At 43.8% G+C, this 23,410-nt stretch overlaps 1 protein-coding gene across 1 annotated transcript in view; it reads right to left on the bottom strand.

Moving 5' to 3' along the window:
- Window positions 1-1,789: 1,789 nt before the first annotated feature.
- The window catches only part of PTGIS (prostaglandin I2 synthase), a 1,239,217-nt gene continuing 1,217,596 nt past the window's right edge, over window positions 1,790-23,410 (bottom strand). The window contains exon 10 of the mRNA XM_078651848.1: window positions 1,790-2,151. Coding sequence (XP_078507974.1) covers window positions 2,001-2,151 — 151 coding nt within the window. The 3' untranslated portion in view covers window positions 1,790-2,000. The remainder of the gene's footprint in view (window positions 2,152-23,410) is intronic.

The following is a 23,410-nucleotide window of genomic DNA, read 5'->3' as shown; positions in this document are numbered from 1 at the left end:
GAGACAAAGTATGTCTTCGAAGGATTCCAAGGTTTGTGGCCACTGCTGTTGAAGTTCTTCCTGAAGAGGTCTCATCTTGAGTCTGGCCAAGGGCACCAGGTTTATTGCAGATGAGCACATTCCTAGGAGAAATGTGTACCTCCTTACGGAAACTGACCTTTTTCCTTTGATGGCTAGTACCAACTGCTGTAGTCTTATCTGGCACTCATCTGATAGAAATGCTTTGCATTGGACTGTATTTAGTTTGGATCCCAGAAATGAATAGGGGTGGACTTAGCTCGTGGAGGTTCACTCAGAGGAATTCCGCAGAGTTACCAAAAAACTCTTGCTAGAGGTATCCTCCCTGAACCTGAAATTCCAGGAAAAAAAATCCAGAAACTTGAGGAAGAGTTGAGTAGAACTCAGGGGACTCCCTTTACACAGAACGGCTGTAAAAATCTGAGAGGATCTGCCACCGCTATGTGTGTTCTAGAGGGTGCTAGAAGCTTATTTGTTGTATTTAACATTTGGCCCTTTCTTAAAAAGGACTTAGATAGACTTTCTAAAACATGGCACAGGGCCATTATAGCCTGATGTAAATGTTAACTACTGCTTGATTATGTTACCTTGTGACTCCCATCTCTACTATTCAAGAATGTGAATCTATGAAAGATACCCTAATACTGGATAACTTGCAGGCTACGATCTTTAGGCCCACATTGCTGATACTTCTGAATTGTTTTCCGGAAATAAGATCTGAAGTACTATTGTTCCATTTGGAAAAAGTAATTAAAATTGCTCATTGGCTCTTAGTGAATGGCGTATAATTTTAAAAATTAACTCTAGAACTTAATGGTTGTTTCACAAACTACTGAATTGCAGAGGGCCAAAGAGCGACTAGCATCATTATTATTCATTAGGAGGGTCTCAATTTGTGACTCTCTGTGATTGGCTGCAATCACAGCAATGGTAGCCTGCATTTCAAAATGAACATTTTTTCTTTTTAAAAAGCAGTCCATATTCTTTAAAGGAACTAGTGCTGCTTTGAAATACATTTTATTGCCATTTTGAAAAAGTTTAGAGAGAACAGGCAGTGGTCGACAGGATCACAGCCTGCTCCCCCCAAACCTCCCAACATAATTTTGAAAGGGGAACGGGTCCTAAAGACCCCCCCTTCCTTTTTCTGAATCAGTTACCACTGCAACTCGGTGTCAGGAACCCAATGGTTTGTCACTGTAGGCACAATCCATTAATGCATCCCTTCCTGAATTGGAAATACGAGTGGGACACCCCAATTATGCCTCCTCCTATTTGCAATTATGACAGGATCACAAAAGTTCTTTTACGAGTCAGAAATAATTTTCAAACTTGTGAAAGGCCTTATGTACATAAAGAAAACCCCTTTTGAGTTTGAAAATCCTGTGATTTTGCAAATCATAGGGTTTACCATAGCAAAGGGCTTTGTCCATAATGTCTGCAGTACATTCAGAGAATCCAAGGAAGAGTTTATCTCTCTGGTTTTTCTATGCATTTCTAAATATGAGGTAAGGTGGTTGGCTCCTACCTGACTGTCTGGGCTACTAGAGGATTGACATTGGACAGGCACACTTTCAATAAGAACCATTCAAAAACTTGTGCATTGGAACCCTGACTAATCAGAGGTATTCATCGTGATCAAATAGTTTAGTAATTAGAATCTTGACTTGTTCTATCCATGGTGTGGTCTCCATTTAATATTTCAATTTGCTTAGAGTGATAATACAGGCCGGTGCTTTCCCAAAAAGTGATTAGATAACATGAAAGTACAAAATGAGAGATCATCTTTCTTTACTGCAGCACCATGTAAGGTACATAAAGAAAACGATACTTCATGAAATAGAGATGACAGAACTTACAAATGGGGCAGCTTTCATCCTAGAGGGCTAATACTTTTTTCACGCTGGGATTAACCTGAGATGAAATGCACATGCTCACAATTAAGGATCTCAGTTGTTACAGAGGAACTGTTGAAACTGTCCCTTTTATTGACAACTTTTAGCTCTGTAGCGGATGGTGATATCATTTGCTGGCTGCATCATTCCAAATCCGTATCTGCTTTTGTCAAAGCATGGGATTTTCTCGTTTGGGTCTTTCAGTTTCAGATCAAAGTGCATCAGGAAGATGAACACAAATCTAGGATAACGGAGAAAAAAAATGTTAAGAATTACAACAATAAGACAGCAAAAAGTTAGCTTAAACATTATATTTTAAATTAAATGGCACGTACATCCCCTTGTTCAGAGGAGAATGTTGCATCATTATATCTGTGATTGCACTCTTGACAACAAATTTAACAACTGTTTTTCATGAAATGTGTAGGAGGCTGTCATATAGATATGTTATGCCTACACACTGTGTTAAGTTAGCATGAGCTTATTAGGAGTTTAAACGCCATTTTACCATTTTGCTGCTTCTGCACACGACATATAATTGTTACTTTAGCTTTGAGCCTAGTAGAATGTTTTGCTCTACACGAGAATAATATGTTATTGCTCTGATATCAGCTTTGCTTGGTGAGCTGTGTCTGTACAGTGAGAGCTGAAGCCTTCATGGATATCTCAACACAGTACTTCGCACGTTCCTAGACATAACATATATGGAGCTGCGGCCAAATTCTGGCTTTAGGCGCATTTTATATTGCATTGCACAGAGCATACAAACACACTTGATGGTGCTTCGCATGCAGCGAGCTGGTGGAAGATGATGTGATCCCTTACCACTAGGATCTGAGGTATGGGCCCGCCCTGCTAAAACCCAAAGAGACCTTCTTAGATATAATATATTAGCTAGGGAGGGTGAGAATTAGGTGTTGTTTAACCCTATTCGTTTTAGCATTTTAACATGCTTTCACCTTTTATATTCTATGGACTAGTAACTATGCTGATTACTTTGTTTCTTATAATATGTTTGCTTGTATTAGCTACGATACTACGTTTGAGAACACTGCATAAGAAAATAAACATTTAATTTCAAATGTGCACGCGTCCTCATTTACTCCTTGTTCTGCATTGAAATGATTGTATAACAAAAGAGTGTTCATGTGTTCCCCGTTACCTGAGGTGTACTAAGTCCATGTTCTGGTTTGTCTAAACATTGGGAGTTTGTAATAACCAATGAGACACTGTAGCTAGTCTGGTAGGGGATTTTGGGTACTAAGGTGAGTTTTGGAACACCCTAATTCACTGATGTTCCAAGTATCTATGCACAGTTCTGTATGAGAACGGAATCCCTGCGACATGGCGCCCAATCATTGGTGGTCTTATTACATGAGACTCGAGTAGTGCAATATTCAGTCCTTAACACCTTCACTATTGTTTCCGGTTAACGGTGGTGTCGGACAAACCTACCTATATTTACATAGGTCTTTTCATGGTTGAATCTTTCTAAACGGTTTCTTTGAATTACTACCCAGTTGTGCTACAAAGTTTACTTTGTGTCTCTTTCTTTCTGTGTCGCTATGGCCACGGTGAACATTCCGCAACATAGTCGCATTGCGGTGCGTAATCATTTGCAGACTTATAATGTTCCCGTGGATGGCATGGCCGTGATTATGGTGGTGAGTGCAGAGGTGGCTTACCCTTACGAAATCTTTTACTCGTGGGTGACCTTCCCAGCTGTGAACGCAAATACTACTGTGTTCGACACATACACTCCCACTGCTGTGCCACAGGAATATACTCCATATAGGGCACAGGAAGTTCCTATTGATGCTTGGCAGCACCGCGTTTGGTTTGATGGCGCCCTACCCCACTCTTTGACAACTCCGAGGTTAGGTCCTTTGTCCATTCCCGGCGCAAATTGGCCTGTTTTGGCTGGATTTACACCTCATCCTCAACACGGGACATGTTCCGTTGTTGAATTGAGACAACTACATGTAGTCGCAATTAGCGTGATTAGGTTGTTAGTGCAATACATAACCCGTAATCTCCCGGGCAGGGCCCCAGGTGGTGAGGCGCTTCCTGCTGGACAGGGCCGTGAAGCTCAGTCCCGTGATGGTCAATGCTGTGATGGGCAAGCACCCCCAGAATAAGGACAATTTTCATTTCTGGCTTGCCGAAAAGTTTGACCAGCTAGAAGCTGTATTTCCTAACACGTCTCCTGGTGAAAAACACAGGATTCTGACAATTAGCTTACCGAAAGACTTGACCCCAGAAATTGGTGACTGTGAGACATGGGGAAAAACATTTGAGGCAGTGTATGTGAGGTGTTACGGCACTCCGTCTATGACTGTCCTGCCAACGGTCCTTAAGCGTGTTCAGGATGAGCACGGATCTGAGGCTGCTGTTGAATTGGGTATACGCCTGTGTGGCTTTTTTGAAGTCGTTTCCGATCTCATACTTGCAAATGTCAAGGGGGATGCGGTTAACTTTCAGGTGTCCAATGCATTGCAGGCGATTCCCGATGTCGACAAACCCTGACAAATAGCTAGGATTATTGTGGCGGCTTATAAAACCGCGGGCCGCAATAGCGTGGGTCTCAAGCCTTTTTCCACTAAAGAGAAAAAACAACCCCAAGGGCAGAAGTCAGACACTGACGAACAGCCCAAGACCAAAAAACAAAATTGGCCGAAAAAACAAAAACAGGGAAAACAACAACAGCAGAGACAGGAGTCTCGTCCTGCGTCTCCATTGCCTGCGCCCCCAGAACGTATTTATGACTTGCGCGATCGCGCGACGATAAAATCATCTGATCGTTTTCAGGTTCTGATCAACGCTCTCCTCGTTCTTTTCAGGACTCATCGGCCTCATCTACCGGTGGGTCGGGGTGGCCAGCATGGACGAGACCAGCCCCGCCCGAAAGACGGTAAAGGCAAGCAGGACGATTCTACACCGAAGAAACCCCAGTATCAGAAGAAGAAAGTCGCCGCTTTAACAGCGAGAACGCAGCTTCGGAATCAGACATGGGCTCTGACCTTGCTGGACAGCGCGGCGGAGATTACCATAGTGCGAGAGGCCCTGCGTCCACTAGTGAAGGTGACAGCGACTGACCGTTATGTTGTTGTGGAGACAGCTGATACTAGAGTAGCTCCCCCTGATAGACTTTATGAAATAGTCCTGTTCATTGAAGGTGACATACAACGTACCATAAAAGGGGTATTTTGGGGAAAATCTTACGACTACCTATGACATTTTGTTAGCAGAGGCTGACTGTCCCCCATCTTTTGTGCTCGCGGCTCCAAGAGGGGAGGAGGTAATCCTCCCAAGTTTCGCGCACACTGTCTCGAAGGAGCATGCGCTGAATTATGCAGAAGAGTGGGCTAAAGCCCTTGCGCCGGCTCTGTACCGTACACACTGTGGTTGGGATACATTTTCCCCATACCACGAGATTCCTTTGCGGTCTATGCCACAGCCTCAACCTCAATATCCCATTAGACACGAACCTAAGGCTTACATTGCGGAAATCCTTGAACAATTGGAATATCAAGGAGTGATTGAAACATGTGTGTCACCAATGAATAACCCTCTTTTTACTGTGACCAAGCCTGACGGGTCATATCGTTTTGTATTGGATTACCGGCATTTAAACTCGCATTGCCTTACCTGTGCAGTACAGAATACACACAGCTCTGCCTTAGTGGATAGTCTTGTGCGTAAGCGGTTTAAGACCATGCTTGACATTTCCAACGGTTTTTATGCCCACTATTTGGATGGTCTAAGTTCCCAATGAACCAGTTTTAGATGCGGCGGCGAACAAAAACAGGTCAGGCGTTTACCGATGGGCTATAAGAATAGTCTTGGAGTATTTGCTGATGCATGCTCGTATGTGGATGACATTTATCTCACAGACGACGAACTTTGGGAGCATCTGTGTCGAGTTGACAGCATCATTTGTAGCTTTGCGGACTTCGATTACAAATTTAACTTTGCAAAGTTGCACATTGCAGAGTACACAGTGTTTTTCCTGGGCTATGAGCTCAACAATGAAGGTCGAGGATTAGCTCCTCACTTCTTGGAGAAATGCGCACAACTGCGCGCTCCGACAACTCTGAGAAAATTACAGTCTTTGCCGGGATTTTTGAATTTCGGGAGGACATACATTCCTGAATACGCCCAGCGTATCAAACCTTTGTATGCTTTGATACAACCTACTTTTACCAAATCTTGCTGGCTGCAGGAACACTCAGCTATTCTGCAATCTTTGCAGGCTTATCTGCTCGCTTCTAAATACTTACTGACTCGTGATAACCACACCAACCTGGTGATAAGATTCGTCCCTGGGGCGGTGGGTTTCACTTACCTTACTTTTAACGAAGGAGACACAGTACCTATTGCCTACAAGTCACACTTGTACACTTCGGCTGAAATGCGATTTTCGACTGTGGAGAAAATTTTGACGGCTGTACAGATGGCGATTCTTAAGGAACGTGCACTGTCACAGGGAAAACGCATGTTGGTTGTTACTAACCCTGGGCGTAGTTCGCAGAGCCGCACTACGCGGAGCTACGCGAAGACGCACTTGCACTCCGCGACCTACGCGTAGCTCCGCGGACATGCGTAGTTGCTTGCTAGACCCGTTCGCGCGCCGTTTTTCGTCTTCGGGAGCGCGGTGCGCGTGTTCGGGGCGCTGCCTGCATGCTCGGGATGGCTAGTGCGCTAAGTTACCCAAGAGGTTTGTCCCACCCGCTTGCGTTCCCTTATTTCCTGTTCCGGGTCACAAGTAACGTGTTCGGGTTGTGCAAGCCATGTTCGGGAACTCATCTTCTCGTTCGCACTACAAAAGTGCGTGATCGCGTTAAATATCGCGCAAACCTACATGGTGGCACACGCGACCGGGAAAAAGCGAACGCAGAACCAAGGTAAGCCATTGCCGCGCACGCGATAATGTTATTCAGCGCGCGAGAACTACGCTACGCACCGGATCGCAGAGTAATCGACAGCTACGCGTTCTCCGCGGAACGCGGAGTTGCCGAAACTCCGCAAGCTCCGCGAACGGAGCGTAGTTCTTCGCCCAGGGTTAGTTGTTACCCCGTGTCCTGCTTTGGAGGCAGTTACGAAAGCCAGTGTACCTAATTCTAAAGCTTTGCACCCTCGGTGGATACTATGGGCCGCTTCATTGACCTCTCCAGACGTCACATTTATTTTTGATGCCTCCTTACGGTCGCAGGAGTTTTTGCAATATGAATTCGTTCATCCTGCACCTTTGGCTATGCGGCCTTTGGAGGATTTCCATTGCATCATATACACTGATGGTTCGGCGCAGGTTGCGCATGGTTCTAAACACGCATACATTTCCGCATGCGCCATTGTGGTAGGTGCCATGGTGTTCATGAGTTAAAGTCCAGAGTCGTGCACACGCAGACTCTAGGGGACTGCACCGCACAATTGGCAGAGCTTCTTGCTCTGATGCTTCATTGGAGTACGCTGATCCTAGTGTGACGACTTATTGTAAGTGATTCTTACTACTGTGTCCAGTCTTACAATGAAAACTTGTTCTTTTGGATTCAGAATGATTTTCGTGATTCCAAGGGTAGCACAATAAAACATAAAATGATCTGGGTCAGAGTGGCTGAGCTTAAAGAGCAGTTGCCACTCGTGTTTGTAATTCATACTCTTGGTCATCAGCGCGTTGGAGTTCACGCTGTTGGCAACTCGCTTGCTGATGAGGCAGCGAAATCAGCAGTATCGACATATTTAGTTGCAGCAGTTACACGGTCCAAAAGTAAGATTGATGATGATATCTGGGCAGCTGTTGCTGCCACTGAGAAGGGAGGTAAATATCCTAAGGGGTTCCCTTCTAAGTACTCATACCGCTTAAGTCCCGATAAGGTTCTTTATGTGAAAATACCTGACGTTGGGGAGAGATTAATTCCCAACTCGGATCGCAGAAATACATTGATCACAGCGGCCCATGAAGGTGTTGCGTCTGCGCATGCGGGCGTTTCAGCCACTGTGGCTCAATTACAACAGCGTTTTTGGTGGCGGGGACTGTACAAACAGACGCGCGATTATGTCCTTCAATGTGACATTTGCCAGCAGATTAAGCCTTCAACTGCTGCGCGTCCGCCTCAAACACAGTTGTTCATTTCTCATAAACCACTAGGTTGTGTTTATTTAAATCCCTGCGGTCCTTTTTCTTCTGATACTGCATATAAGTACATCTTAGTCGCAGTTGATTCATGCACACGCTTTCTATGGGTCTGGCCTCACCGCAGCGCTGATTCACGGACTTTCAAAAGGGATTTGCGTGTCTTTGTAGGGATTTTTGCCTGTGGTACCTTCCATTCGGATCAGGGTCCTGCCTTCGCCTCTAAGGCGTATAAGGATGCCACGGCTTCGTTGGGGGTCGAAGTCAAGTTTTCGTCTCCATACAGGCCTGAGGGCAATAGTGTTGTGGAACGAATGAATCGTGACTTAAAGCAATCATTGACAGCTCGAGTTATAGGCACTGGCAGGAACTGGCTGGCCCATCTCAATGGCATGCAGCGTGCTCTTAATAATCTCCCTAGAAGGTCTCTGGGTGGGCGGACCCCATACGAAATGCTCTTTGGTATCAAGATGTATGTACCGGACCTTGACGGTCTAGACTCGGTGGCTGTTGCTGCCTCCTTTGACGTAGATGAACATTGCAATGTTTTACAGAGTGTACAAGAGACAAGAGACAGTCTTGCAAAGGAACATTTGCCCTCCACTTCGGATGATGCGTTGCAGATCCCGGTAGTTGACTGGCTACCCCAAGTTGGTGAATTGGTTCGGGAGAAGATCGAAAACAAGAAAGAATTTGGTCCCTCTTATCGTGCTCCAGTTCCAGTGCTTGGTGTGAAGGGCACAAGAACAGTCATTTTACCACCACTTCCAGGTCGTAAGGAAAACAGGTATATCTCCATTGACAATGTCAAGATACACAGAGTGGCCGATTCTTCTTAGTATGACACCGGCAGTCTCCTGTCCTTCGATTGTGAGATATTCTGTGTTGGCCTCGACTTCTAATCCTGAACCTGAGGTTGCCCTCGAGATGCCTGCAATTTCTAGTCCTTTACTGAGTACATTGCCTGGTACTCAACTTGATGAATCTGATTACACTTACCCAACTGACTTGTCGATGCCTGATTTGCAAACTCGTTTGGCCACAGAATCCAGATTTTCATTTGACACCGTTTCACACACATCAGGGAAGCCTTCACGGATTACAGTCTATGCAAGATTATTTAAAAAACATTTTTTGATTCCCCCTTGGACATATAGTTGGCTGGTGCTTTTTTTGATTTACCTTTTTATGTCAATTGGTTTTGTGTTTTATTTTTTCCGAATCGTCAATGGACACTATGTCGAAGAGAGAACATGCATTCGACATCTCAATGGAACATTGGCACCCCATTCCTCCTCGCATACTGCACACAGAATGAGAAGAGACTTGGCTTTTGTTAACATCACTGCTTGGCCTGTCCTGGATGGGATTGTATGGGATGCTGTTAAATTTCAAATCCATGGCCCAACTGAGGTTATAAATGTCCCTAATGTGCTTAGAGTTAACATGGGGGATTTGGTTAAACAAAATATATGTTCTGATGATTGGGATGTTCAGGCCGTAGAGGCATTGTTTTCTGATTTGAAATATTATGCTGCCTTTGATGCTGAAAATTTGTGTTTAGAATCTGCTAATTATGGTGATTTGTTTTGTTACCAACACTTTGGTAACCACTACCTACATAAAACTAATTCCAGGAGGAGCACTGTGAATTATACACAATGGGAACATTGTCCGACTCCTATACAAGGCAGTTTGAGTACCTTTTTGAAAAAGTACACATATTTTACTGATTTTAATCAGTCCAATCCCAAATCGTTTTATTTTAAAATGACAGAAAAGTCCATGTCCAAGGTTAGACTTACCGATACTAAGTTATTGTACTCGAAGTCCTTTCTAGACCAGCTAGCTGTTGGGGGCTACGAGTTGTGGAAGGAAACAATTGACCTTAAATCTGTTTGGGGTTCTAAAAGTTGGCAGGTACAAGGCACTGAGGCTTTGCACCGTGCATGTCTCATCCCGAATCATATGTTGTTTTTGAATTCTACCATTTCACAGACAACATGCTTTGGATTGGCTACTTCTAAAAAATTAAATACTCCTTCCTTCCCTGATTTGGAAGAATATTCAGTTTGGGATAATATCATAAAATTTTCGATCAGAGAGTTGCAAACTATATTGCTAAATTCGTCCTTTAACATATCCAGTTTGAATCCCAAGGGTTGGTTGCTGTGGCACAGAAGTGCTGACTCATGTCAACTCGTTTTCTGGGTTTAGCTGTTGGCTTTACACAGGTCAGGGTCGATCCCCGTTTTGAGAGTGACCATTCAGTAACCACTTATTCAGTAGGCAAATTATGTCAGAATTGGCTCAAACATTCTACCTTGGTGTCAGTTAAACTGCATTTTTCTAAACTGACTGATGATGTTGATTTGAATGATTTCATAAAAGGCCCAGCTAGAGGTAGATCTAAAAGATGGATATATGCAGTTTATAATGAAATCTGGAAAACATCACAGATTGAGGTGGCTACCCGCCTTAGGGCTATTGATCAAGCTAATTTAGAAAAAGTGCTTGCAGTTGTGGATAATAGCATTAACACGCTTTCTTCCCGCATTTACACATTGGATAATATTGTGTCATCTGTTGTTGATATTGTGCAAGATGATGTGTCTGTATTATACCATAGTCAAAATCAATTGCGTTCTATTATGCAGTTTGCATGGACCCTGCAGACGCTTAAGTCTGGAAAAGTGCCTTGGAATTACATGAATACCTCTTCTCTTTTTGCCCCGTTTAATTTGACTGATAAGCAACGTTTGCTTTCGATGAGGGATGCATCTTTTTCCATGTTACACATTGAATGATTGGAGTCTTTACCATTCTCTGTGGCGGAGGCCACTACTGCAATGTGGCTTATCCACGGATTAATAACTTTACCATTTGCTCTTTTCGAATTTAAAAATTGCATGAAGTATTTTGCCATTGGTAGATGCGAGCCTGTTGGTAGCTCCTATCCACATGAAGCCTGGTCGCTTCCTTTTACATACAGATGCCTTAGGGAGGGCAAGGAAGTTTATCTGAAAGGTGGAGAATGCTCTGAAACACAAGATCACTCATTAATGTGTAGACATATTCAATTACACGGCTCTTGTAATCAAGAACAGCCTAATTTAGCTTGTGTTTTGAAAGGTACCCCGGTGCCAGCTATCGTCCCCACATTCACATTACTGGCAAACGGCAGTTATTTACTTTTAAATAATGAGGATTGCTGTGGGTTAATAAAAGGCATTGCTTATGTGGTTACAGTCAGTGAACGTGTGGTTTGCTGTAAAAATGTGTTGTATCCACCCACGCATGGGAACTAGGATGTTTCCATCTGGCCGAGGATTCCGACCCTGAAAGCAGAATTCAATAAGATGAGTCGCCTAAGAGCTCTATTGTCCCAAAAAGAAGTTGCCCTGACATCGGCTCGTAAAACATTTGTCCTTCACGTAGCTAACACCCGCACAGAGGTGCATGCTTTATTAAATACTGACCTTCTATTGCATTTCGGTGAACTGATTCACACAATCTTTAACGCATCCTCCACAACGGGGCTGGCGCACTTTTTTAAAGTAGTTAGCAGTGGTCTAGTGACTTCATTTCAAAAGATATTTGGGATCATTCCTGCTTTCTTCCATTCAATCTTTTCCAGCCTATTTGTTGGATTTCCTGTTTTACTGGCGCTGGCTGCAGGCGTACTTTTGCTGTTTTGTTTCATTCGAAATGGATGCAGATCCTGTGTTCCAAGACGAGCTGTCGCGGCTGGCACTGTTTCGCAACAGGATGCTTGAATACTATGGAATGCTGCCGCTCGCCACTTTAAGTGCAGTTTATGGATTATCGTTTCGATTTTCCTATTTTACATGTGTCCAGCCTGTCTTTCATTGCCTGAGCTGCGATTTCGACTGGGCCCTGGATTTGTGTCTCTGCAATACGGTGTCTCCCGAGGTGGATTATAACCAGCTCATGAGCCCCTTAGTTGCTCATGAATTGCTTTGTTCTGACGGAGGGATTATGGCTTTTGCAGCGATGCATGGAATACTGGGTCGTTGGAATATATTTGCAGCGGCGCAAGATTTCTTGGCATACAGCTTTATCGCAAACCCACCGAGTTGCCCTCCGATGGTGCTAGGGGCTCCGGTAATTGAAGAGCATGTATGATCTTTTCCACTATTGAATGAATGGCTGAATTATTTTCGGATGATAACAGTGACTTCCTTTTGGAAGCTATTGCTGCTTATTTTGCATATTCAGTGGTAGGCTGAGATCTATTGATGCCTTTGTTGACATTGAACTTTTTCGTTAATTTTTTTTGAAGACATGAAAAACTAAGTCCCAGACCTATTGACTTGGATTACGGAGAACACTAAACTGTCATGATTATGAGATTTTGGTTTTTTGAGTGACAATTTTTTTTTTCTCACTTACTCAAATTTAACCTGACTGTCGTTCTTGAACTCTGCATTTCAAATATGAGCCCCTTATCTTATCTTATCTTATCTTATCTTATCTTATCTTATCTTATCTCATCAGTGCTCTGATCAAGGGAGGGTGTCATATAGATATGCTATGCCTACACACTGTGTTAAGTTAGCATGAGCTTATTAGGAGTTTAAACATCCTTTTACCTTTTTGCTGCTTCTGCACACGACACATAATTGTTACTTTAGCTTTGAGCCTAGTAGAATGTTTTGCTCTACACGAGAATAATATGTTATTGCTCTGATATCAGCTTTGCTTGGTGAGCTGTGTCTGTACAGTGAGTGCTGAAGCCTTCAAGGATATCTCAACACAGTAGTTGTTATGAGGCCTGATCTTCGCACGTTCCTAGACATAACATACATGCAGCTGCGGCCAAATTCTGGCTTAGGCGCGTTTTATATTGCATTGCACAGAGCATACAAGCACACTTGATGGTGCTTCGCATGCAGAGAGCTGGTGAAAGATGATGTGATCCCTTACCACTAGGATCTGAGGTATGGGCCCGCGCTGCTAAAACCCAAAGAGACCTTCTTAGATATAATATAATATACTAGCTAGGGAGGGTGAGAATTAGGTGTTTTTTAACCCTATTCGTTTTAGCATTTTAACATGCTTTCACCTTTTATAGTCTATGGACTAGTAACTATGCTGATTACTTTGTTTCTTATAATATGTTTGCTTGTATTAGCTAAGATACTGCGTTTGAGAACACTGCATTAGAAAATAAACATTTCAAATGTGTACGCGTCCTCATTTACTCCTTGTTCTGGATTGAAATGATCGTATAACGAAAGAGTGTTCATGTGTTCCACGTTACCTGAGGTGTACTAAGTCCATGTTCTGGTTTGTCTAAACATTGGGAGTTTGTCATAACCAATGAGACACTGTAGCTAGTCTGGTAGGGGATTTTGGGTACTAAGGTGAGTTTTGGCACACCCTAATTCACTGAGGTTCCAAGTCTCTATGCACAGTTCTGTATGAGAATGGAATCCCCGCGACAAGGCTGGCTTCGTATATGGTGCACACTTATTTAAGTGGAGCATCTTGCACTAATCCAGACAACCCTTATTTTGATTTTTGTAGTCTTGGACAGTCATAGAAAGCTCTCTAAGTGGTAGCTGTGGAGAGCAGCCTTCAGGCACAGTCCAGGAGGAATGTTCAGCAGCTTGATTTACCAGAACTAATCATATAGTGTAGGTTAAATGAAAAAGAACCACACAGTGTAGTTATAATAATTGGTATATTTATTATACACACTCACGAACACATTGGTATATCTCCTACCCGGAGTAATCAACACAATACACACAATATTTCAAAGGTAAACAGGTAAGTAAACACAAATACACAGTGGTCTCAAGGGGGAGACTAAACCATATACTAAAGAAGAAGAATGTGAACTGCGACCAAAGTCGGGACTTTAACCAGAAGACTCAGAAGAGCTGGGGACACCAGGAACCACCTGTGGTAAGTACCCAGAAGCCCCATGGAGGCTGAGTGCAAAGTGGAAAACACAGCCGCATACTCAATGCAAGTCAATAGGAAAGTCGTGTTTGCAGTTTGTAAAAAGAAGGTCCCTTCCTAGTGGACCCTGAAGAAACCCTGCGGAAGACAGAAGGTTGAAGAGTCATCCCACCCTTGGTTACCCAAGTAACCAGGATACCTACACCGGGGAAGATGGGTGCATAGGTGCAAAATGACATCAGAAACAGCCGGAGACCACAATGGAAGACTTCCGAAAAGATGCCACTGACGAAGAAGGTGAAAGAGTCCGGTGGAATCCAAGGATCTGTTCTCAGAGAGGAGTACCTGCAAGAAGAGGGGACAGTGTCTATGCTACTCAGAAGTGACCAGGAGGCACGGAAGACCAATGCCCACTGATGACGGAAGATGCAGGAGTGATGATGGTGACCTTGTCACTGCAACTGTGGGGACCACACGGTGGTGTCAAAGACCATGAGCTGCTCCCAAGCTGATCCAAGTCTGAAGACGAGAACGAGAGGGTCGGTGTCCGGCTGGAGCACTAACAAGCCTTGGCAGCAGCAACAGACATGGTAAACAAAGAAGGTGCAGGGTTGGGAACTGCAAGGTCCAAGAGATTCACCAAGTGCAGGCTAGTCAGAGCAGGCCCGAGCAAGCAAGCAAGCCCACTGAAGCCTACGAAGACCCTCAAGAGGACCCATGGGTCGAAAGCACAGGAGTTGCAAGATGACCTTGAGAAACTCAAAAAAAGATGCAGGCCCGCGGTGCAGAGGATACGGTGAGGACATAGATCTTGGCAGGGAGAGATGCTGGAAGCTGGTGTTTTTGTAGCCTGGAGGACAGAGTCAACAAGCATTGGCAATGGATAGTCGACGCAGTGCACAGGCGTTCTGTTCCAGCGGCTCCGACGAGGGATCCTGGCCTCAAACTTGCTGAGAGGACAGGGCAGACCATGAGGGAGTTGCAGAACCACCACCTGTGTTGCTGAGCATTTCAGAGTTTGTAGGACGTCAGGGGCAGCAGACTGATCAGTTTAGTTACGGTGCCTGCAGATGCAGGGGTGTGTCCCCTTCACACCAAGGGAGATTCCTTTGGATGTCCTTAATGCCCACAAGCCTGGAGAGGAATCTGGAGGAAGCACAGGCACAGAAGATGCAGAAGACTGGCAGGACGTGGAGACCAGGAGCAGCAGTAGTCTTCCTTGGTGCAGTCTCAGTTCCAGGTGAAGTCCAACGAGGCCCAAAGTGCCCAGAGAGTAGAAGTTGAAGTTGAAGTGGTTTTGGGTTTGAATCTTGTTCCACGACAAATCTGACGTATCACCCTCAGGTAAGTTACTTATCTGTAACTGTGGTTCTCCAGTATTGGCATCATTCCTAGATTCACATGCTTGAATCATTCCCCGTCATCGAAGTGGAAGTCCCACAGTACATAAAAATCACTAAGTAATGACTTTAACATTGAACTTAATGGAGAAAAAACATTCACCTTAACATCTCGTCCTAGTCATTAGGAATGGTCCATAGTTCAGCCACTCAGACAACAGCACTCTTCGAACCATCACCACAGAGGCTCCAGGCTCTCAGATTTTCTAGTGCAAGTGAAATTTAAACTGTATTAGATAGCTAGGGGAACCTCTATGGGGTAGGAGGGTGGGTAGCAGTTATGCTTTAGGGATATATTAGTATATGAGACAAAAACCATACATAATCCATGAAAGTTATATATTAATATAAACATATATATATATATATGTATATATATATATATATATATATATATATATATATATATATATATTTACATCCACATATCAACATCAATACACATACATCTATATTATATCTACTAAATGTTAACTCTTATATACAAGAAAAACAAATATAATGGAACCATATAGGAAGGTAGGAAGTAAAAGAGGCTCACCATATTGAAAGAGATTACGGAGAACCGCTTGTCCTACAGATGCAGAAGCGTTGCTTGTGGCCTCCAAGCAGTAATGCAGTGTAAACATGTGCCTGCTGGACCAGGTTGCTACTCTGCAGAACTGTTGAATGGCCACACCAGCAAAGAGGGCTGTTGAAGAGGAAACAGCTCTAGTTCAATGGGCTCTCGCTGTAGAAGATAGTGGCTTGCCTGCTTGCTGATGGCATAACTGTATGGTTGCTGATACCCATCGTGCTATAGTCTGTTTAGTAACAGGATATCCTTTCCTGATATTTCTATGTGCCACAAACAGTTGGTCTGCTTTGCAAATGCTGGTGGTCTACTGCAAATCGAATTAAATACATCTCTTGGGGCCAGATGTAGGTGGCCCAATACCAGTCGGTAACGGCCGAAATTACCGAATTTCGGCCGTTACCGACCGGTATTGGGTTTTTGAGATGTAGGTGGCACTTTTTGAGGATTCGGTATTTTACTGAATCGGTCATTTAAGGAATCGGTAAATTACCGAATTCTTAAATACCGATTCTGTAAATTACTGAATCCTGATATGTAGGGAGCCCTCAAATGAGTGATTTTCCCATTTTAGGATTCGCTATTTACCACCAACTACAAGTTGGTGGTAAAAAATGAAAACCTTTGAAAAAGCATTTTTTTTGCTTTTCCAACAGTGTCATGCTGCAGACATACACAATTGAGGGGTGCAACAGGGTGTCAAAGTGACACCCTGCCACCCTTCAATGTTTCCCCCAATTACCGAATCGGTATGTACCGATTCAGTAATTGACATTCATTCCTATGGGCCTCCAGGCCCATAGGAATGAATGGCAATTACCGAATCGGTAAATACTGATTCGGTAATTACCGAAACTTACAGATTCGGTAATTTTTAAAGAAAAATTACCTACATCCCATTTCCCTGTTCTTAAACCAAATCGGTATGATTCGGTATTTAAGAATCGGTAATCTGGGATTACCTACATCGGGCCCTTGATATCCAAGGAGTGTAATTATCTTTCCGTTGGTGTTTGGAGATTTGGGAAAAAAAGTCTTTAAGATGAAAGGCTCATTCAAATAAAAATCCAATGGGACCTTAGGCATGAATGTTGGATTGGTACGAAGGATCACAGTGTCTTTTGTGAAAGAAAGGGTGTCAAATAATGAAAGCTTGTATCTCGCTTACTCGTCTAGCTGATTTAAGTGCCAGCAGAAAAGAAGTTCTCCATGTAATATATTTTAGCTCTTCTCTATAAATTGTCCTTTCATTAGTTGAGCAAGCACAATGTTGAGATGCCAAGACAGGGGTGGCTGCTTTATTGGCGGGAACATTCCAAATAATTCTTTTAGAAATTATTTTATGACTCTTGAAGAGCAAAGCAATTGTGAATTATTATGCCGTTAAAATCTGGATATTGCGGCAAGGTGGACCTTTATGGAAGAATGAGAGAGACCGGACCTTGCCAACTGGAGGTAAAACGTGAGTATCTGCTCTGGTGGTGACTGGATATGATGCACCTTGGAGTTTGGGCACCAGAATTTTCCATTTGAGTTTGTATGTTTTAATAGTGGACTCTGCCCTAGCATTAACAAGGACTTCCCGGCAATCAGCCGGGATAACTAAACCGGCAAACTCGTACTGTTCAGGAGTCAAGCTAATAATCGAAGGGATGTCGGGTCTTGATGATAGATCTGGCTGTGGCTCGTCATCAACAGGTTCGGTATTGGCCATAACTGAATGAGTTTGCACTTCGAGAGAAAGAGGTGTTCTGTAAACCAGAACTGGCGGGCCCACGTAGGTGCTATGAGGAATATCCAGCATGGTTCCTTCTTCATTTTCTGGAGCATCCTTGGGACAAACGGAATTGGAGGAAAAGCGTAGGCATATATCTTTGGCCATTTGATCAAAATGCATTCCCCCATGATCCCCGTTGGGCTAGCCAACTGGTGAAGTACTGGCATTTGCGGTACTGGCTGGTGCAGTTCCCACTCGTGCAGAGCTTGCCCTGCTTAGGGAGTCTACAAGAATATTGACCAATCCTGGAACATGTTCCGCTGTTAGGTTTATCTCGTGTTAAATTGCCCAGTTCCATATTTGCTGACCTTGAAGGGACAGTAGTCAATCTTGTTCCACCCTGTTTGTTTAGATAGTGCATACTTGTAGTATTGTCTGTATGAATTAACATTGGTGCTCCTGAGATTTTTGAAAGAAAAGACTTCAGAGCCAGGAAAACAACCTTGAGTTCCAACAGATTGATATGTAGGGAGTGTTGTTGGCCGTACCATTTGCCCATCACTGTTAAACCCTGTAGATGTGCTACCCAGCCTTCGAGAGAGGCTTCTATTATAATTACATATTGCGGAGAGTCTATTTTTGAAGTATGTTTAGGAGGAGCGTCCACCATTGAAGCGCATCTTTCATCTGTGGTGTTATCCGAATAATATCCTCGAAGGACCCTGAGATCCGTAACCATTGACTGTCTAGTTCTTCCTGAGGGTAGTCATGCGCACACAGCAGTTGGGAATGAGGAGAATGCAGGAGTAAAGCCTTCCCAGTAGAGATTTGTGTTTTCATGCTGAAATTGACTTTTTTATGAGGAGTAGAGCTGCCAGCCTGCTTATCTTTTCTTGACTTTCCTGCGATGTGAAGGCCTTTGCCTGTAGGGTGCCTATAGTTGCTCCTAAAAAATGTCTGACCCTTGAAGGAATTAGTTGAGACTTTGGAACCTTGATGGACAACCCTAGAGACTGGAAAAGAGATGGGCACTTCTGTGTATGTCTGCTTGCCACTGCGGAGGAGTTCGCTTTTATAAGGCAATCGTCCAGATAACGGAACATTTTAATCCCTGCTTCTCTTCGATGAGCTGCCACCGGTGCTAATACCTTGGTGAACACTCGAAGTGCTGAGTGTAAGCCAAAGGGCAGACCCCAGAATTGATAATCTGTGCCGTACACTCTAAAGCGTAGAAATTTCCTTTGTTTGGGGTAATTGGGGACGTGGAAATAGGCGTCTTGAAGATCCAAGGTAGTCATGTGATCTCCTTGATTCAAGAGTTGTAGCACCTCCTAAGATAGGGCGCCTTTCGCCTGATTTCTTTTTTATGAGAAAAAATCTTGAATAATATCCTGCTCCTCGTTGCGCACTTGGTACCAATTTGATCTCTCCCTTGCGCAACATGATTTTTATCTGAGACAGTAGTTCTGTTAGATGAGACGGCGAAGGGTCCTGAGGTGGACAATTTGGAGGAATCTGTCGAAATTCAATGTGTGACCACTGGAAACTATATCACGGACCCATCTGTCCGTTGTTATCGTAGACCATTTGGGGAGGAAATAGGAAATCTTCCCACCAACTTCTAGGGAAGGGGTGTGATTTGTGGCCGACACCAGGGGTTTCTGCTTTTTGGTGATGTCTCTGCCTCTGAAGGATGTCTTTCCTCTAAAGAGCTTGTAGGAGGCGGCAGGTAGTCGTTGATGCTGTTGCGCTGATTAGTATTAGGATTGACCCTGATATGGCTGCTTTTACCGGTTGTAACCCCTCTGAAAGGAAGATGAGCCACAGACTCGAGCTCCACAAAAAAGCTGTCCTTTAAATTGCAGGGTGCCTAACACCTTCGCTGCGTTCATATCCTTTTTATTGCTTGCAGAGCCTCATCAATGTGTTGGCCACACAGGGATTTGCCATCATAAGGCATATCGATTACCTTAGTTTGCACCTCCTGGCGAAAAGAAGTCGATCTCAGCCATCCCTGTTGTCTTAGTATTTCCGCCCCAGCCAACCAATGGAAACCTGTTGATGAAACATCTACAGCACAGTCTATTATCTCCCTTGAGATCCTTTCTGCTTCCTGAAGGATTGTTCTTGCTTCTGCCCTTGCCACCCCAGGCAGCAGATCAATAAAAGGTGAAATGTCCAACCACCGTTGGTGGTCATATCTTCCTAGGGAGACATCCTTTACTACGCAACCTTTACAACGCAATATTTTTACATCGCAGTTTTCACAACGCAAGGCGTTACAACGACTTGCGCTGGATGGCGCTGTACATTAAGGAATAGTATGATATACAATTCCAACACTTTCCCTAATGTCCGCATAGACTGGAGTTGGAATAGTAAATCATCCTATTCCAAAGTCCAGCGCCCCAAGCACAAGTCGTTGTAATGACTTGTGTTGTAACAACCGCAATGTAACATGCCGCATTGTAATGGAACTTGTGTATGGTCATATATTCATCTACCTTATATTGCAAGTGAGTTCTCTACCCTAACTGTGGTCGCTGCTATAGTGGAGAACCTCTTGCTAATGGTGTCAAGACATCTCCCATCCCTGTCAGGAGGGGTGGACAGGGCTGAAGCAGGATTTCTGGCATGACGTTGTGCCGCCTGAGAAATCACTGAATCCGGCTTAGGCTGTCCGATGAGGGCGCATTAGAGTTATCGGGTGCTTTGTATTTCTTTTCTAATTTAGGTAAAACTGCTGGAATGGAAGGTGGTGTTCACGTTACTTAAGGCCTTCCTCCCATATAAAATCAACCATGGGGATTGAACAAACCTGTCTCTTAGCTTGATCCTCAAAATCATATAAGAAACAATCAGACTGTTTGGTGATCATGGGAAGTTGAAATCTTTTTGTCGCCCTTTCTGTTAGAGTATGAAAGCCTCCTATGTCTTCCTGTGGCGAATCTACCGGGAGCAGGGTTGACGGAGATGGTGTCTGGAACTGGTTATAATCCCATTTGTTGGGAAGGGGTACTTCTTACAGTTCTCCTTCCTCACTATCATAGTCAGTAGTGTGATATTTCTCTGCCTACGATTGCGATGTAATAGGTGTTGGAGATATAGGAGGTGACTCTACAATCAAAGATAGCTTAGCAATCAGAGTTTGAAGGATTGAAGTAGCTGGTTCTGATGGTGGGAATCTGCGTAAGTAATGAAGGCCGGCTTTAGTGCTGGTGGTGCCTTGTGTAAAAATCATTTTTGGCGCCTCCACACAGTGACAGCCTTCTCCATTTCCCTCACTAACATCGGGCAAAAGTGCCCCTCATCTCTCCAATTATAAGTTATTGCTAAACACAGTGCCCCCTCTGAAGCAGCACCCCCTCTACAGGTCATCATACCCCAGTGCGGCCACACCAGTGGCACTGCCCCGAAGTCAGCCTTGGTGGTAATCTCGTGTTGCAGATTTGACACTTGGGAGACAGGCATCTGCATAGTTTGCTTCCTCTCTGTCTATCTTGTATCTTAGGGTCATGAGAGTAGTAATAATATTCATCGTCATCCACTTGAAATTTCATCCGGAGGTCTGAAGGGCTATGTACCACATCAAACATGCCCTCTTCATCCAGTGTCCTCATCCTCTTCATCCCCATACTCAAAAAGTTATTCAGGAGGACTGGGAAACTACAGATGAAAGAGAAGCGTCGTTAGCTGCTTGTACATTAGTCGATGTAAAATCAGATCCATTACCTTGTGCCATAGGCAAAACTGTTGATGAAGGGATCGATGACAGAGCCTTCGCTGACCTCTCTTCTGTCGAAGTCTTTGACGTTGATGATGTTAGTCAACATAAATCTGTGGTCGTAGGTTTCGGGTATGTCAAGAGAGCCACCATCGACGAAGTTGCAGTCAAAGAGAGATTCATATGTTTGAGGGCCACCAACAACTGCTGCGGCGATGATAGAGCTGCCGAATCCTACACTGACAGTCCCTTTATCATTGTCATTCATAGACGATATTGCCATTGACGTAGAAAGCCTCACCTTTACAGAAACTATGGTTGACGTAGACGAGGACATTATAAGTTTAACCCGTTGAGATGAGAAGGTCGACATAGTAGTAGGGCGGTACATCTTTCTGAGGTGATGAAATTGTCGCCGGAAAAGATCTTAAAGTTGTTTTTACTTTAGAGTAACTGGAAGTAAAAACGTGTGATAATACTAAGACAAGACTCATGAGGCAACAGCGGGATGTTTGTTGAGCCACCATTAAGTGAGATAGAGACCATTGGTGTATAAACCAGCATTGAAACTGGGTATAACCCTTGTCTCACAGAATGAAGGAGGTCTTGGTTCTAGAATGAAGGAGGTCTTTTATCTCTTTCTCAGGACTCGATCTCCCAGCAGCCCGCGAGGGTGACAGGGAACACTGGAGCTGGATTTCTCGGCAGGAGAAAAGACAGCGTCTCTCTCAGTGCGTCAATGGGAGGGTCGGCTTCCTTCGGCACTCGCTTCAGCAGGGCGTCGGGCAAGTAGATAGCCGATCTGCTCCAAACCACCGTGTGTTTTGCTAGGGCAGATGCTGGTATATGTATACGTGGAAGGTGCCGTGTTTGACGTAAGGTTGGACATAAGACGTCATTAAGAACTCGCAGTTCTTTCAGGACTCCAGGAGTTCTAGGACAAATCAATACAGAAGCAGGGGGAATTCCCGGGCTGCTGGAGGCTTGGTTTGTTTAAGAACACGTTGTGCTTTCTAGGAGTCTATGGGAGTAGCCTTGCCGTATTTGGGCTGCATTGGCTATGACTTAATATGGGTATGATTCTTATGCCTTTATAAGGATATGATTTGATATAACCACATAAGGGCATACATCGGAATATTTAAATAGAGTCTAAGATTCGTTTACAACACCCACTCCACGTATAATGTCCATCATTACTAAATACTAAGCAATTTTTAAACATTTCTATGCATGTGCTTTCCAGCCCACCCCAAAATACATAAAATGCATTTGAAATGGTATGTACACGAAAAATGAGTATTATACTGTACGTTTGCAAGCAGTGATATCATTCAGATAATATTTTTTTAGTGCATTGTAATTTTGACTAAATGAATCACGAAATTTACATTTATGAAATGGCTCTTAATACAGAAGAGAAGGTCGAGACCATTTCATCACATATTTATACAAGACTGTACATGTGCTAGAGGCTAAGTCAAAATATTGTCTCTAGAGATTCTAAAAATAGAAATCTTGTTCTCTAAGAATAGTTCTACTTTAAGCAGAGTATCATGTGCCAAAAAGGTAAATATTTTGGGAACGGAAAAATTATTTCCCTTTCAGGGAAGAAAAAAATAGTTCAGATGTTTTTTAGAAGTTCTATTTATCAAAACTGAAGGCCAAATTCAGAGTTCAGGGAATGCTGTGTGCTCGTGTTTTCAAAAGGTATTCTCGTTGTTAGGGGAGAACATTAACTCAGATAGGCTGGCAAAGAATTCGTCTACAACAGTAGGTGAAAGTTGGACCAAGTCGGAAAAAGTTGAAATAGTGCATATGTGAGAAGCATTGCTGTCATCGGTGTTTAGATCAGCAATGGTCACAGAAGGTTGTACCTGTGTGCCGCTTTCATCTCGTACCTCACCGCCACCTAATCGTAATGGTGAGATCTCAACGAATGCCGTCATCGGAATAGGTAGCCGCTGGGGACAACACGTTGCATGAGCCGTTACCAAACCAAGCAAAGTATCGATATCCAT

The sequence above is a fragment of the Lissotriton helveticus genome, chromosome 7, assembly GCF_964261635.1.
Source record: "Lissotriton helveticus chromosome 7, aLisHel1.1, whole genome shotgun sequence".
Taxonomy (NCBI): domain Eukaryota; kingdom Metazoa; phylum Chordata; class Amphibia; order Caudata; family Salamandridae; genus Lissotriton; species Lissotriton helveticus.
The sequence above is the reverse complement of the archived record's forward strand: the minus strand, read 5'-3'. Positions and strand labels throughout refer to the sequence as shown.